The 17930-nt window shown below is 34.2% G+C and overlaps 1 protein-coding gene across 6 annotated transcripts in view; it reads right to left on the reverse strand.

Annotated features, from left to right (window-relative positions):
- Nucleotides 1–17930, reverse strand: part of FAM149B1 (family with sequence similarity 149 member B1) — a 77662-nt gene that overhangs the window by 56992 nt on the left and 2740 nt on the right. For 5 of the 6 annotated variants that reach the window (XM_057308790.1, XM_026504446.4, XM_057308789.1 and 2 more), the window contains exons 2-3: nt 16386–16490; nt 15185–15314 (exon numbers count right to left, since the gene is read on the reverse strand). In XM_057308790.1, coding sequence (XP_057164773.1) covers nt 15185–15314; nt 16386–16490 — 235 coding nt within the window. Of the gene's footprint in view, nt 1–15184; nt 15315–16385; nt 16522–17930 lie in introns of all 6 variants that reach the window. The other variant, XM_026504447.4, reaches the window with a different exon arrangement.

Here is a 17930-nt window from a genome sequence, read left to right on the forward strand (position 1 = left end):
ATCTTAAGTGCGTGTCCACACGCACACATGCACACACACGCGTGAATATTACTCAGCCATGAAAAAGAACAAAATCTTGCCATTTGCAAGAATGGATGGATCCGTGGATGGATCTAGAGAATAGAATACTAAGTGAAATAAGAGAAAGACAAATACCATATGATTTCACTCATATGTGGAATTTAAGAAACAAAACAAAGAAAGAAAAAGAACAAATCAAGAAACAGACCCTTAACTATGGAGAACAAATTGATGGTTATCAGAGGGAAAGTGGGTGGGAGCAAGGGTGAAATAGGTGAAGCAGATTAAGAGTACAGTTATGATGAGCACTGAGTAATGTATAGAATTGCTGAATCACTATATTGTACACTTGAAACTAATATAACACTGTATGTTAACTCTACTGGAACAAAAATAAAAATAAATTAAATTAAATTTAAAAAGTAGTATGTGGATATCCTTACCTTGTTCCTGATCTTAAGAGGAAAATATTCAGTCTTTCCTCATTACATACAATGTTAGCTCTAAGTTTTTTTAGATGTCCTTTGTCAGGTTGGTGAAGTTCCTTTTTATTTCTAGTTTTTTGAGTATCATGAATGGATGTTGGATTTTGTCAAATGCTACTGAGATGATGTCATTTTTTGTCCTTCATTACTACGATGTATTAAATTAATTTTCTCATGTTTAACGAGCTGTGAATTCCTGGAATAAATCCCACTTGGTCAGGGTAAATAATCCCTTTATGTTGCTAGATTTGGTTTGCTAATAATTTAAAGTTTTTGTGTCTGATTTTAAGAAGGATATTAATTTGTAGTTTTCTTGTGATGTCTTTGTCTGAGTTGGGTTTCAGGCTAATAATGGCCTCATAGAATGAATTAGGAACTGTTCCCATTTTTCTGAAAGACTGGTAATGTTTCTTCTTTAAATATGTAAATCAATTGTAGAAATACAATTGGTTTTTTATATTGACCTTTTATCTTGTGGCCTTGTTGAACTCTATTAGTTCTAATAGTTTTGTTTGTTTTATGGATTCTATCGAATTTTTTGCACACAGAATTATTTTCTTGTGATGTCTTTGTCTGGCTTTGGTAGCAAGGTAATACTGGCTTCATGGGATGAGTTGGGAAGTATTCCTTCCCCTATTTTCTGAACAAGTTTATGAAAGATAGTCATTATTTATTCTTTTAAATACTTGGTAGAATTTGCCAAGAAAGCCATTTATGCCTGAGTTTTTCTTTGTAGGAAGATTTTTAATTACTAATTTATTTAATTATTATAGATCTGTATGGATTTTTTATTTCTTTTTGAGTCAGTTTGGCAATTGTGTCTTTCTAGAAATTTGTCAGAATTATCTAATTTCTTGGCATGTAGTTCCTTATTACATTCCCTTAGTCCTTTTCATTTCTGAAGAGTGAATAATTATGTCCCCCTCATTCACTTCTAATCTTGTTAATTTATGTCTTTTTTCTTGCTCAGACTACCTAAAGACTTGTCAATTTTGTTGAATTTCTTCAAAGAACCAACTTTTGACTTTATTGATTTTCTGTTTTTTGTTTTGTATTTTGTTAATTTCTACTCTAATCTGTATTGTTTCCTTCCTTTTGCTTGCTTTTTATTTACTTTTTTAGTTTCTAAAGGTAGAAGCTCATGTTATTGACCCTCCTTTTTTCTGTAGACATTTTTTTCTATTTTTAAAATTTTATTATACATTATATTAGTTTCAGGTGTACAACATGAGTCAATGTTTGTATATATTGTGAAATGATATATTGTGAAATGATCACAATAAATCTAGTTAAAATGTCACCATACATAGTTACAGAATTTTTTTTCTTGAACTTTTAAGCAACTTTCAAATATGCAATACAGTATTATTAACTGTAGTCACCATGCTATACATTACATTCCCATTATTGATTTATTTTATAACTAGAAGCTTTTAAATATTGACTCCCTTCACCCATTTTGCCCATTCCCCAACTCCCATCTCTGGCCAACATCAATCTGTTCTTTGCATCTGTGAGCTTGATTTCTTTCCCCCATAGGATTTAAAGCTATTAATTTTCTTCTAAGCACCACTTGAGCTACATCCTACAGATTTATATTGTTTTTCCCTTTTCATTCAATTAAAAATATTTTATAATTTCCCTTGTAGATTTCTTCAACCCATCAGTTAATTAAAAGAGAACTGCTTAATTGGGGATATCCCAAATTTCTCGGTGTTTTTTTTTTTTTAAGATTTTATTTATTTATTTGACACAGAGAGAGAAAGCCAGCGAGAGAGGGAACACAAGCAGGGGGAGTGGGAGAGGAAGAAGCGGACTCCCAGCAGAGGAGCCTGATGCGGGGCTTGATCCCAGAATGCCCAAGGCAGACGCTTAATGACTGAGCCACCCAGGTGCCCCTCTAGGTGTAGATTTTTTTAACTTAATTCCAGTGTGGTTGGGGAACATACCTAGTATAGTTTTAGTCCTCATAGAGTTATAAGACTTGTTTTATATATACAGAATATATACTATGTTGTCTTTGGATAGACTGTTAAGTCAAGTTGGTTAATAGTGTTGTTTCAGTCTTCAGTTAGCTTGCTGATTTTCTGTCTAGTAGTTCTGTCAAGTATTGGGAGTAGGGTATTGAAATCTCTTGCTGTAATTGCCAAATTTTACTTCATGTACTTTAAGGCTTGATTCTTAGATATGTATATATTTGTAATTGCTTTTTTCCCCCCTAATGAATTGGCCTTTTTAACATTATGAATTGTCTTTTTGTTTCTAGTAGTATTCTGTTTATTTTGTCTGCCTTGGCTTTTAATTTCTGTGCCCTTTCATGATCTCCTCTATATTTGCGTGCTGCTTGGATATGTGGAGAGTTTATTAGAGCGCTATGACTATCTTTTTTCTTTTTTTAAGATTTAATTAATTTATTTGTCAGAGAGAAAGAGAGGGCTGCCGCAGGCAGAGGGAGAAGCAGGCTCCCTGACGAGCAAGGAGCCTGATGCAGAACTTGATCCCAGAACCCTGGGATCATGACCTCAGCCGAAGGCAGACGCTTACCTGACTGAACCACCCAGGTGTCCCAGCACTATGACTATCTTATTTCCCAGATCTCCTTGATAAATTTCTGGATAGTCTGCCAATTCATTTTTTTGCCTAGCCTTGAATAAATCCACAGACTATCTGAGCCACTATTTTACCTCGTCTGTATGCCACTGAGTTTGCTACTGTTATTGATGATGGCATTGGGTATAGAGTTTGTCCAAGTTCCACTCCTCTCTGGTGGTTAAGCTGCTAGTTATCATAGCTTGTCCCTTTGTAGAACAGGCTCTCATTGTTCTTAACATATGGTTCTACTGATTTTCATGAATAACTGCTTTGCTGTTTTAAGTAACTTTGATTAATTTCAGGGTCCTGAAATAGTTGCTTTGACCATTTTATCCAGTTTTATTGCTGCTTTGGGGGAAGAGAACTTGTCAGGCTATTCATTCTGCCATACTAGAAGTCCCACCTCATAATTTTCTTATATGTTTTTGTCAGGTTTTAGGCCTCAGTGTTATGCTGGCCTCATAACATGAATTAAAAGTGCTCCTATTTTTGGGGAAAAGTTTGTGTGACTTGTTTCTTCCACAAAAAATGCATGATAGATTCAGTACTGAAACCACCTAGGCCTAAAGCTTTGTCTAAGAAAGTTGTTTGATTCAGTTTCCTTATGAATTTTACAACTATTCAGATTTTTTAAAGAATTTGTCCATTTTATCTAAGCTGCAGAATTTAGTGGCATAAAATTGTTCCTACTATTAATATTCTTTTAATGTCTGTAGGATTTGAGCTGATCTTTCCTCTTTCATTCATGGTATTTATAATTTATGTTTCCTTGCTTTTCTTGACCAGTATCACCAGAGGGCTTATCAATTATTAATCTTTTCAAAGGATCAACTCTTGGATTTGTTCATTTTCTCTTTTATTTATCTGTTTTCTATTTCAGTGATTTTTGCTGTTCATTATTTCTTTCATTATTCTTTGGGTTTAATCTTTCCCAGCATCTTAAGATAAAAACTTATTCAAAGCTGTATTCTTTCCTAAAATAGGTGTTTAAAGCTACAAACTTCCTTGTAAAAACGACATCAGCAGCATCTACATATTTCGACATTTTGTGTTTTTGTTATCATGCAATTCAAAATACCCTCTAATTTTCCTTGTAATTTGATATTTGGAAGCATGTTAATTTCCAAATATTTGAGTTTTTTCTAGGTATCTTATTGTTACTGATTTCTAATTTAATTCTGTTGTGATCAAAGAATATACTCTGTGAGATTTAGTCTTTTGAACAATATCGAGACATTTTATAGTCCACCATATAGTCTGTCCTTGTGAACATTACATGTGTGCTTCAGAAGAATATTTACTCTGTATTTGTTGGGTGTAGCATCAGATCTTTTATATTTTTCCTGATTTTCTAATTGTTCTATTAGTTACTAAAATCTTTAACAATAATTGTGAATTCACTGATCCCTCTATCCGTTTTCTTCATCCATATTGAAACTGTGTTAGATGTGTACTTATTTAGAATTGTTATGTCTTCCTGGTAAACTGTGTTATAGACTGAATTGTGTCCTCCTACCATGAATTCCTATGTGAATTCCTACACTGAAGCCTAACCCACAATGTGGCTGTATTTAGAAACAGAAATTTTTAAGAGGAAATTAAGGTTAAATGAGGTCATAAGCTCTTAACTGTAGAGAACAAACTGATGGTTACCAGAGGGAAGGTGGGTTAAATAGGTGACGGTGATTAAGGAGTGCACTTGCTGTGATCAGCATGGGGTGCTGTATGTAAGTGCTGAATCATTAAATTCCACGCCTGAAACTAATAGTACACTGTATGTTAACTAACTGGAATTTAAATAAAAATTTGAAGAAAAAAAAATGAGGTCATAAGGGTGAGGCCCTAATCTGATAGGACTGATGTTCTTGTAAGAAGAGGAAGAGATACCAGAGATCTCTCCATCTGTACACATACCTAGAAGAAAGGCCATGTGAGGATACAGATTCTAGGAGGAGAGGCCTCACCACAAACCAGTCTGGATGGCACCTTGCTTTTGGATTTCTAGCCTCCAAAACTGTGAGAAAGTAAGTGTCTGGTGTTTAAGCACATAGTCTGTGGTATCTTGTTACGGCAGCCTGATCTAAGACAAATTGCCTCTTATCACTAGGAAATATTCTTTCTTAGGACGAACTCCGTGTTTTCAAGTTTACTTTGTCTCATATTAACATTATATTACACAGCCTACTGTGTTCATGATATATCTTTCTCTATCTTTTAAATTTCAACCTATTTGTGCCTATATATTTATAGTGCATTTCTACATATACAGTTGAGTCTTGCTTTTTTATCCATTCTGACAATCTCTGCTTTTAATTGGAGTGTTTAATCCATTTACATTTGTTTTAATTGTTGACATGGTTGAGTTGAAATCTACCATCTTGCTGTTTCTTTTCCATCCGTCCCTTCTATTTTTTGGTCCTCTCTTGTTCCTTTCCTGACTTATTTGATTAACAAATCAAGTATCTGTTAGTATTGCATTTTATTTCCCCAATTGGCATCTTAGCTTATTCTTCTTATAATTTTAATGCTTGCTCTAGAACTAATAATATGCATTCATAACCTATCAAAAAAGTCTAGTTAGAGTCAATATTTTACCACTTCATACCTCTTTCTTCATACTTCCCATTTCTCTCTTGATACTTGACACTTCATAAATGTAATAACCTTAAAATAGTATAATTTCATTTACAGTCACCCATCCTTTCAGCTGTCTTTGCCTAATCTTTAACTTCTACACATATAAATTCCATCTTGAATAAATAAGAAATCACACACACAAAAATACAGACTTTTATATTTCCCCACTTATTTACAATTTCTGGTGCTCTTTATATCCCCCTGCCCTGCATATTCCAGCTGCTTCATCTTCCATGAACGCTGATCTCTGTTCCTCAGCACAATTTAATCACCATGCCTTGTTTGGACTCTGGCTTACAAATCCATAGTCAGACAATTATCCCCACTCAGGAACCACGGTAAACAGGGGCTCTCACCTTATGGGTTTCCTTTCTCTCAGGGACTGTAGATATGTGCTTCCTGTTATCCAGTGCCTCAAGAGACACCCAACACGGGATTTCAAAGCCAGAACAGAATAAGAAAAGCATCAACCTGGGAGGGCACCCTGGTATATGAAACTGGAACCCAAGCACAGTAATAAGGGTGTCTGTGTAGGAAGATGGCCTGTTGTATGGTAGGAAACCAAGAGGAGTGAAGAGAACATCTAAGCAGTTTTCCTGACCCTGAGCAGTGCAAGAGGGGTGTTCTAGTTACTTTGGCAGTATAACAAATTACTCTAAAACTTAATGACTTAAAATAGCAACAATCATGTATTATCTCCCCAGGTTTACATCGGTCAGGAATTTTTATAGAGTAGCAGGAAAAGCTTATCTCTTCTCTGCATCTTCTGAGATATCAGTTGAAAAACTTGAAGGCTTGGACCTGAATTCATTTGAATGCCCATTCACTCAAATATCTCGCAGTTGATGCTGACTTTCAGCTGGGAGCTTCAATTCATCTCCACATGGGTTTTTCCATGTGGTTGGGTCTGAACTTCCTCACAACAAGGTGGCTGGATTCCAAGGTCAAGTATCCAGAGAGAGAGAAAGAGAGGCAGGCAGAAGCTGTGTTACCTTCTAACCTAGAAAATCATGTAGCATCACATTCACTGCATGCTACTGACTGAGGCAAAGAGTCCATTCAGGTTCAAGAGGAAAAAAACTCTCAATGGAGGAGTATCAATATCTTGTAAGAAGAGCACGTAAAATGGGATATATACTGGCATGATGTTTGAAAATACAGCGCCACAGTAGGTGTTTTCAGGTTGGGGAGCAGGTTGTTGGAGCACAAGTTAGATGAAGAGGATGTCCATATGGGAAGGCAGCCAGCTTGTAATGTTGGTACCAGAATAGAGAGAAGAAGGCTACTATGTGAGGAGTAGGCAGCCTCACACAGGATGACAGCCCAAGCAGGGTGAAGAAGGTGCCAGTATGGAAGTCAGAACTACACTGCGTGTCTGGCTCTGAGCAGGGTGAAAAGAATATCCAATGGGTGAAAGGGTGCAGGGGGTAGTGACCCAGTATAGGGTGTTGAAACATTTATGAAGTGAGAAGGATATTTGCAGAGGTTAGGAGGCAGTGGCATTGGTAGGAAACTGGTTACATTTAGGGGGATTTATCAAATAAGTAAATATAATAAAGATAATGGAACCCAGGTTTCTTATTGTCAAAGAAGGAAGTTACAAATATGAAAAAGGAAAAAACTAGAATGAACTATGTCATGTCAGAATGGAATAGAAGGAATACATATATTCCCTAGTTCGGTCCACTGAGAGGGTCTTCAGGGACAAATGAAAAGCAATGGGCACACTTAGCACCCAAATATTTGTTTCTAAATATGGCACTAAAAGGAACCAGGGCTCCTTAGAGAAGTGGCTGATTCCAGTGTTGGGCCAAAGAAGGTACAAAATAAGCCTGGAGTATCTTGTGCCAGAAAGTAAGCGCTCAAAGAAAGATGAGAACATGTCAAAATGGCACAGAAGCCAGTATGAAGGGAATTCTACTGGCTAAAAGCTGGAACAGTGTGAACTTCAAAACAAATAATGATAATGATATATTACAACTCACTGAATAAAATAGGAATCCATGAGTCTACACTGATGTAAGTAAATTCCAAAATCGAAAGTCTGATGAAGAATAGGATAGTAGCTACATAATTTCAAAGTTACCTCTCCACAAAATACTTTTTTTTTTTAGAGCTTTTTTTATTTATTTGAGAGAGAGAGGGAGAGCACGAGCAGGGGGAGGGGCAAAGGGAGAGGAAGAAGCAGACTCCCCGCTAAGCCGGGAACCTGATTGGGATCATGTCCTGGAGCCAAAGGCAGACGCTCAACCGACCAAGCCACTCAGAACCCCTCCACAACATACTTTGAAACAACAGAAAAAAAAATTAAGGTGTAAGATACCACACCTTAATTAAGTGATCAAAGTGAACATTATCAATAATGGGACAAATGGAACCATGTGCCACCAGACAGAATGCAATGAGAAAAACAAGCTCATATCTGTGATATCACAAATTGAGGAACTATTCCAGATGGAGACTAAAGAGACATAAAATGTTAAGTGAACTTTTGCTATAAAGGATATTATTGGTACAACTAGTGAAATTTTAATGGGGTCTAGAGATTAGATGGTAGCCACGTTTCACTGTTAGTTTCCAGAATTTGAAGCTTACACATGTAAGCATGTGTCCTTGTAGTGCATCAAGGTAATGTAATCATGTAGTGTCCTTGTTTGAAGGAAATACATAAAAATATTTAGTACGAGGAGGTATCATGTCAGTAACTTACTCTCAAATTATTCATGAAAAATACTTCTTTGTACTGTACTTGTAACTTTCCTGTAAATTTGAGGTTGTTTCAAGTTTTTAAGAAAATAACCCTATGTAGCATTTGCAACTCTGATCTCAAAACTTGGATTTCATTCATTAAGACACAACCTTAAAAACAAAATAATGGATTTCAAAGGAATTACCTACTCTGACATACATGTGATACCTGCATGAAATGTTTGTGTAATACAAGGAAAATACCAACATTATCTATATAGTAACTAGAAACCTTAAAAAACATAATCATAGCAATAAAGGTCAACGATAAATGTATTCTTCAAAAAATTAAAATAGTTTTCATATGATCCAGCAATTCCACTCCTAGTTATATACCTAAGAATATTCAAAACATATGTCTACAGAAGAATTTGTACACAAATATTCATAACAGCATTATTCATAACAGCCAAAAAACAAAACAACCCAAATGTCCATCAACTGATGAAAAGATGAACAAAATTTTGGTAGTTTTGGAATTATATTCATCAATAAAAAAGAAGTACTGACACGTGCTAAAACACAGCTAAATCTTGAAAATATGTGAGGTGAAATAAGCCAGACACAAAAGGTCACATATTGTATGATTCATTTATATGAAACGTCAGAATAGGCAAATCCACACAGGCAGAAAGCAGATTGGTGGTTCCCAGGGAGCTGAGGGACTAGAGGGTTGAGGAGTGACAGCTATTGTGTATGGGACTTCTCTTGGGGGTGATAAAAATGTCCCGAAATTAGTCAGTAGTGATGGTTGCACAACTTTGTGAATATACTAAAAACCACTTCAGTGTTCACTTTAAAAGAGTGAATTCTATATTATGTGACTATCACAGTAAAAAAAAAAAAAACCAGTGAAAATTTAACCTAGTACTAAATAGATGAGAAATCTATTAACATATAAGTAAAATATTAGAAGTTTTAAAAACATGACAAAGAATATAAATTTTTGCCAGAGGCCAATATTATCCCAGAACTCATTTCCCTTAAAAAATAGGTACTGTACACCTATATAACAGCAATAAATAGATTAAAAATGTAATTTTTAATATTATACCATATAAGGTACCTAGGAATAAATTTTCAACAAATGGACATTTATGGACAAAATTTAAACAATTTATTAAAAGATATTAAAGAAATTGATATTAAATTAAAATATTTATGGGGAGCCCAGCTGGCTCAGTCAGAAGAGCATGTGACTCTTGATCTCAGGGTTGTGAATTCAAGCCCCATGTTGAATGTAGAGATTACTTAAATAAATAAATAGATAATAAATTTTTAAAAATGAAAAGATTTATATATCAAATTCATGAGTAGGAGAACTCAGTATCATTAAGATGGCAGTCGTCCCCAAATTGACCTATGCAATTTGACAATCTGACTCTAACATACTGACAAGGATTGGCCATGACAATTACGAACAATGCAGTAAGAGTTCCCTACCAGATATTTTGGATTATTATAAAGTTACGGTTTAATTAAAACAAGCTGTATGAGTTTAGGACAGAACAGACACTTTCATATTTTAAAAAATTAATCTATAATAGAGGCAGCATAGCAGAGCAGTGGGGAGGATGCAACGATTCTCTGGGAAATGATACCACCTTCATGGAAGAGTTGAAAAAGTTATATGTGCATTTTTAGTGATCACAGTGACTAGGGGGTGCTCCAGGTATTTAATATGAAGGGATCATAAATATTAAACATCCTGCTAGGCATGAGACATTTCTGTACAATAGCCACACCCAAAATGCCCAAAATGCCCCTGCTCAGAAATCCTGAACTAGTTAGTAAATGGTGCTAAAAAAATTCATTATCCATATGGAAAAATTATGTTCCTGCTGTATATCATACACAAAAAACAATTCCAGGTGGATTATAGACTTAAATGTGAAAATTGTGAGAGTTATAAAAGCCACATACTGGGAAAAGATATTTGTAATATATTTAACAAAGGATGAGTGTACAATTGCTACTACTAACAAAAGCAATAACAGTGGCTTATACAAAGTAAAAGTTTATTTTTCTCATAAAAAAATTAGTCTAGGGATAGGCATTAAAAAGCTGATATAGTGGCTCCATGGACATCAAGGACTCAGTTTCTTCTATCGTTTCCATTCTCAGTGACACTTCATCGTCCAAGATGTCTGCTGTACCTTTAGCCATATAGTTCCATGTTCCAGGCAGGAATTAGGAGAAAAGGGGTAAAATGGGGAAAAAAGGCATTCCAGAAAGCTCCATCTCCTGACTTTTGTGTACAATTCATTAGCTACCACTACCTGTAACAGAGGCTGAGAAATAAATTTTCAACTGGTACAAATACCTGAAATTCTATAGGGAGAGTGGATATAAAGTAGGTATCTGACAGTCTCTGTTATAAACATCTAGAACAGGGGTCAGCAAGTTATGACTAGTGGGCCAAATCTGGCCCACATTCTGTTTTGTAAATAAAGTTTCATTGGAACAGTCACACCCATTTATTTACCCACTATCTATGGCTGCCTTCTCTAGACTACAGTGAACGTTGAGGGTCCTGATGGGACCTGCAAAGTCTAAAATATTTCTACTTTATCAAAAAAGTACACCGACTCCTAATCTAAAAGATAAAGAACTATTAATTAATATGAAAATAAAAAAATAAAAATAAATGGATATGAAATATAAACAGGTAAGTCACAGACTACAAATATGGGCAACAACATCATGTATGAACTCTCCAAACATAATGCTGAGCATAAGAAGCCAGATACAAAGAATACATATTGTATGATTTCATTTAAATGAAGGGCAAAAATTAAAAAAACTAGTGAGAAAGGTCAAAAAAGAAGTTATCTTTGGGGTTGAGAGAAGGCATGTAGGAGCCTTGTAGCGTGTTGATTGCCTATATCTTTTTTTTTTTTTAAAGATTTTATTTATTTATTTGACAGACAGCCAGCGAGAGAGGGAACACAAGCAGGGGGAGTGGGAGAGGAAGAAGCAGGCTCATAGCGGAGGAGCCTGATGTGGGGCTTGATCCCATAACGCCGGGATCACGCCCTGAGCCGAAGGCAGACGCTTAACCGCTGTGCCACCCAGGCGCCCCTGATTGCCTATATCTTATCTGGGTACCATTTCTCTCTCTCTCTCACACACACACACACACACACACACACACACACACTATATGTAAGTTGTGCAATTTTTTTTTTTTCTAACCAACCCAATAGCATCAGATACCTTTTTTTAAAATCTAAAAGTCTGGCAAAGATTAAAAAGTTTGATAATTCACTGTTTTGGTAAAGAGTATAGGAAAATAGGCCCGTCCATATATGTTCCTGGTGAGACTGGAGATTGGATTAACTTCTACAGAGACCAAGTTGGCAACAACTTTCAAAATTACAAAAGTGTGTATCTTTTGACCAGAAATTCCACCTCTAAAAGTTTATCCTCAGATATATTCACATTTATGTAAAATAATATATGTACAGTGTTATAAATGCAGCATTTTCTTGGTAATAGCAATGAGTATGCAGCTATTAAAGAACAAATAAATTTCTTATAATAATAGATATTCTTCAAAATATACTGTTAAGTGGAAATACAACTGGCACTAAATAGTGTATATGAGAATCTTTATGTGAAAATAAAAATTAAAATGTACAAAGTTAGCAAAGGAATCAACTACATTTGTTAATAAAGAATTCTTGTCTGGTTCCTTATTTTAATTGAAATAACTTTAGTGTTTTGACATTTAAACTGATATTTCCTATTCAATTGGCAAGCAGTCATCAAATCTCAAGGGTTTCCTCCTATCTTATTGAGACTTTTTATAAGGAATGGCTTTTGAAATATATCAAATACTTTTTCAGCATCTGTTGATTTGACCATATTTTTTTCATTTAATTCATTGACTTTAAATATACTACATTTGCAGGTACTGACCCATCTTTGTATTCCTAGAATAAACCTTACTCGATTACTAAAAAAATATCAACCCAAAGCATATAAAACTAAAATAGAACAGAATTGGGCTAGCTACTTTTATGACTGTTGGCTATAAAATTTTAAAGAATAGATATAGATAGAACAGATACAGGATAGAAAAGGAAGGTCTTCCTTCACATCATTATATTAACTTTAAATTTTAGAATATTTTTTAAATTTTAGAATATTTTAAAAGAAATAAACCTAGAATATAAACTCCAGAATGATTTTAAATAATAAATATACTTAGCAAAGTAGTATGCCATTAATTAAACTGAAAGGAAGAAAAACACCAAGACAGTTCCAAAGTAAATAAAATGTATAATTAAATACTATCTTCAATTTTAGTATCAGTTGTAACTTACAATAAGAGATTTTACTCAAAGTAAATAATCAAATGACAGAAGTAAAGGAAGATCTAAATAAAAGGACTATATTTCTAGCTAGAATACTATGTAAAGATGAGAAATGATTGGTGTATATAAAGTATTTGGCACTGGTATCTACTAAATACTCAATGAATTTTAATTCTCTCTACACCTTCCCTAATTTAATATAAAGTTATAATGCTAGACCACTTAAATCCCTGATGAATATTTTATAAAATTTGATACAAGTGAAAATAAAATTCAGCTTAAGATGTAAAGGGGACACAAATACTAAATAATTTGTTTAATGAATACTGGTAGGTTTGTCCTAAATATTTTTAAAATACAATGAAAACTATATGATTTTAAATCAAATATAGAAAAATGGTTCAAACAACATAGGTTCCACAGCATAAAAACTTAATTCATACCTCACACCATATATTATTTAAAAAGTCGGGTGAGTTAAAAAGATAAACACAAAATTCTATAAATGCTAATTAAGAAGAATATAGTCCATCTTTCTAAAGATAAAATCCTGACTAGTATAGAAATGAAGGTAGTAGAAAGAAGTAGTAGTAGTAGAACGGAAGGTCAAAAGTGAAATGGTAATATTTGATCGTTAAAAAAAATCTGCTACACGGTAAAGAACAAAAGGAAAGCAAAGGAAAGGGAAACATTTGTATGACATTCATAACTTACAAAGAAGTACTAACTGCAATATAGAGACAACTAATGGAAATATATAGTTAGTACACTAAAAACCTCACAATAAACCATCAAATTAATTAATTCCCTTAGGATAAATTTATATTCTTTACTATGGCCTTATATCATCTAGTCCTGCCTGCTTCTCTGATTTCATTTATGCTTTCTCTGCCTGATACCATCCCGCAACCACACTGACCTTTTTTCAGTTCCATGAACACACCAAACACTTTCCCTTGGAAACATGAAGTTCTTTTCATCCTTAGGGCTTTTGCACATGCTGCTGGTTAACTGTCAGGAAAGTCCTTTCCTCACTCTTCACATGGTTAACTCTTTAATCTGTAAGTCTCACATCTACCCAATCTGATAATCCTATCTAAAGTAAATCCCCCCTATGTCCTGTTTCAGTACCCTGTCATCTTCCTTAGAGCACTTCTCATCTTTTGTATTTTATTTACTCTTGTCACTCGCCCTCATTAGACTATTCAATTGTGTGAGTCTCACTCACCCCATATTCCTCAGTACAATGTCTAACAACAGATGTACTCAATAAATACCTATTGAATGAATGAAGAAAACTGAAAACTCAAGCATCAGATAGTAAAGGAAAGCTCAATTATGATATTAGGAATATTATGTAACTATATATAACTATTCAAATTGACAGGTATGGAAGTAGTAAAAGAAATATTTCTATGCAATAATGGTGAATGGAAAAGCAGACCACAAAATAGGATGCACATATACAACTAAGTAAGGAAAGTGTATATACAACCAAATTCAAATTACTGGAAAATAATTCATGGTGATAATCATAAATTATAACAACTGGCATACTTCTGTAAAGAAAACAAATTGCTGACAACAATATGGTATAATAAAGTCAGTACTGTGGAAAAGTCCTTACAAAATAATATTAAGTGAAAAAACAGAGCATAACATTGTATGTACACCATGATTACAGCTAGGTCAAATTAAATACAGAGTGAAAGAAGACAGAAATAAAAATACCTAATGCATCAAGGCAATAAACATGCATAAAATGTGACTTTAAAATTTTCTTTTAAGGTTTTGATCTTTTAAAAATAATATTCTATAATGGGAGATAGCCGTAAATAAATAAATAAGTATGTCAATCTCATCTCAACACCTAATAAATAATGACTAAATAGCATTTTGGGTAGATATCTTTAGTCCTTTTTTCTAATATGTACATAAGCAAAAATACATGTAAATTTAAAATAGAACCACACTATCCATACATACTATTTTTAATCTGCTTTTTTTCATTTAATCATATATCACAATCATTTTCCCAGTCTATAGTGGCTTAATAATCAAGTTCCAAGAACAACTTAAACAACAAGTAACATTAGTGGTAGAGAGACACATTAGTGGACTACACAAAGCAAAAGTAGACCCAGGACCCAGATCCATACTAACCTGCAACTGTTAAGTCAAACACTAAGCATTTGTAAGGATCAACTACTGTATCCATAAAACAAAGCAAATACTGAAAGAGGGTAAAATCTGATAAGTATTAAAACGTAAAGAACCAATCTTCATAGAGTAAAGGACTGAAATGTACTGACAAAACTGACAAATCCTAACTCCCAGAATAGTCTCCCAAGCACTCCATCAGACCAGTAACATACAACTCACACCATAGCCCCAGGAGAAGTCCGAGCTGCCTTCTGTAGAGATCCCTGTGCCTGTATAGCTTGGAAAAGCAGATCTTGAATGCCCAGTGTCAGCTGATGTAAAAGGTGATTCTTGTGTGATGTCAGACTCACTAAATGCACAATTTGGAAGGAAGTGAGAAAACAGAAAAATTCTTATACTTCAAGTTTCTGTAGCAGTAACTACTCAGCAATTTACTAGGCGACAAGCATGCATACAAATATATCTACAGAAGCAAAAATAAATGAAGAACTTAACACTTAAGCATCATGGAAAAGTCCTAATTCCTACAAAATTGATGACAGTGATTCTAAATAATTCAAGCCATAGTTTACAACAAATACTTTAACATTCCATTTACAACATCTACCCGTGAAAACTAAAGTCATTTCAGAAATATGAATAGTAATGTCTGAACTTGTATGGCACTTTTACAGTTTACCAAGCACTTTTATAGATATAATTCCATTTTATCCTCACAACAACCTGATGATGTAGAACTCAATTAACCCCATTTAAAAAAATTTTAAGTTATATTTATTTAAGTAATCTCTTCACCCAATGTGGGTCTCAAACTCATGACCCCAAAATCAAGAGTTGCGTGCTCTTCCAACTGAGCAGGTCAAGCACCCCAATTAACGCCATTTTAAAGACAATCTGAGATTGAGTTCTAGGTTTTGAAATTAGGTTTTATGACTATAAATTTTCTATGATACCACACTGCTTCTCAGAACCCTCTTTGAAATTACAGTACGCTGTTTCTTAAAATGATAACCACAGCTAACACTTACTCATTTACCATATGCCAATCATTGTGCCAAGTTTTACGTACTTTACCTCATTTATATTTACAACATCCTTTAAGAGATACTATTATCTGGTAAGTAACTTGCCCACTGTTACTCAGCTAGTAAGTGTCAGAACCAGGATTAAAAATCAGATGTTAAACTCCTTCTGAGTCTTGGCTTTTAACTATGTCATAATACTATTTTTCAGGGGTTATAAGTATGATGTTTCCATTAGCTGTTCCAGAATGAAAACTGAATAGTACTGAAAATGTGACAAAAGTTTTGTTTTGTTTCATTAGTACAAGACTAGATATCAAGCCTAAGCCAAAAACCACTTTTGCCATTATTAAGTGTATTAAGTGTAATAAGCAAACGAGTACACTTTGTCTTATTACCTTTGGGAACTTGTGTCTTTTTCATGGCTGTCATTGGTAGAAGAAATTTCATCCAGCTGCTCTGGAAGAGGATGATGATTAATAGCATGTTTTGTTATTCCTTTCCTGTGAAAGATTTTTTAAAAAGTTATATTTCCTGTAAAGAAAAAAATATATACTTTTCAATAACTTGACTACAGGTTAGTTACCTACTTTCTGCTGCTCTGGGACTGCACTGTCCTCCTGTATGGTAGCCCTTAGCAACTAGCAGTTAAAATGTGGTTAGTCGGTGTGATGAGCACCAGGTGATGTATGGAAGTGTTGAATCACTATACTGTACAGCTGAAACTAATATTACACTGTATTTTAACTGGAATTTAAATAAAAACTTTAAAAAACATGGTTAGAAATGAGATGTGTTTTAAGTATAAAACATGGGATTTTGAGTCTAAGTACAAGAATGTGCAATAGATCACCAATAATTTTATCTTGATTACCTGTTAAAATGGTAGTATTTTGGATATGCTGGGTTAAAAAATATATTCTTAAAGTTAGTCTCACTGCAAATTTAAATTATAGTAAGTTATAACCACACACCTTTTAGAACAGCTAACACAAAATACAGTAATAACACCAAATGCAAGCGACGATGTGTAGAAACCAGATGTCTCATACACTGCTGACAGAAATGTAAAAAGGTACAGCCACTCTGGAATAGTCTCACAGTTTTGTTTTTTTTTTTTAAGATTTTTAAAAAAAGATTTATTTATGAGAGAGAAAGAGAGAGAGCATGGGGAGGAGCAGAGGGAGAGGGACAAGCAGGGTCTGCACTGAGCACGGAGCCCAAGATGGAGCTCGATGTGGGGCTTGATCCCAGGACCCTGAGATTATGATCTGAGCTGAAACTTAACTGACTGAGAAACCATGGAGCCCCAGTCTCATGGTTTCTAATAAAACGTGTACCAATGTTGGTTTCCTGGCTTTGACATTATACTAGTTACATAAATTGTCATCATTGGGGGAAGATGGGTGAAGAGTTCATGGTATTCTATGTATGATTTTTGTAACAGTGAGTTTATAATTATTTCAAAATAAAAAGTCAAAACATTAATTTCATCTGTTACTACTATTTTTTAACATGACTACCTGAAAATTTAAAATTCCACATGTGGCTGTATATTTATTTCTATTGGACAGAGCTGCTCTAGAGAGTTCAACATGTACATTAAACTAAGGGATCAATTATATGTTCCAGTCTTAATCATCTATAGTAGACTTTCCTCCAACACAGAATTCTGCAATAAATTAGTTTAGGAAACATGATAAGCTAAACAAAGTACATAGGTTTCTTTATGAAAGTTCTCTTTAGGGTCTTTAATTTGCAAATGTATATTATAAATCTCTAATACTCTTACTTCATTGGCAAGGAGGGTGAAGCACAGAGAGACTAAGTAACCTGCTTAAGGTCATATGTCAACAAAGTGATGGAGCCAGGATTCAAATCCAAGTAGTCTGGCTCTGAGGCTTCTCAGAGCAAATGAATAATTTGAGATACAAAAATATTAA

This window comes from Ursus arctos, unplaced genomic scaffold (genome assembly GCF_023065955.2).
Source record: "Ursus arctos isolate Adak ecotype North America unplaced genomic scaffold, UrsArc2.0 scaffold_7, whole genome shotgun sequence".
NCBI lineage: Eukaryota > Metazoa > Chordata > Mammalia > Carnivora > Ursidae > Ursus > Ursus arctos.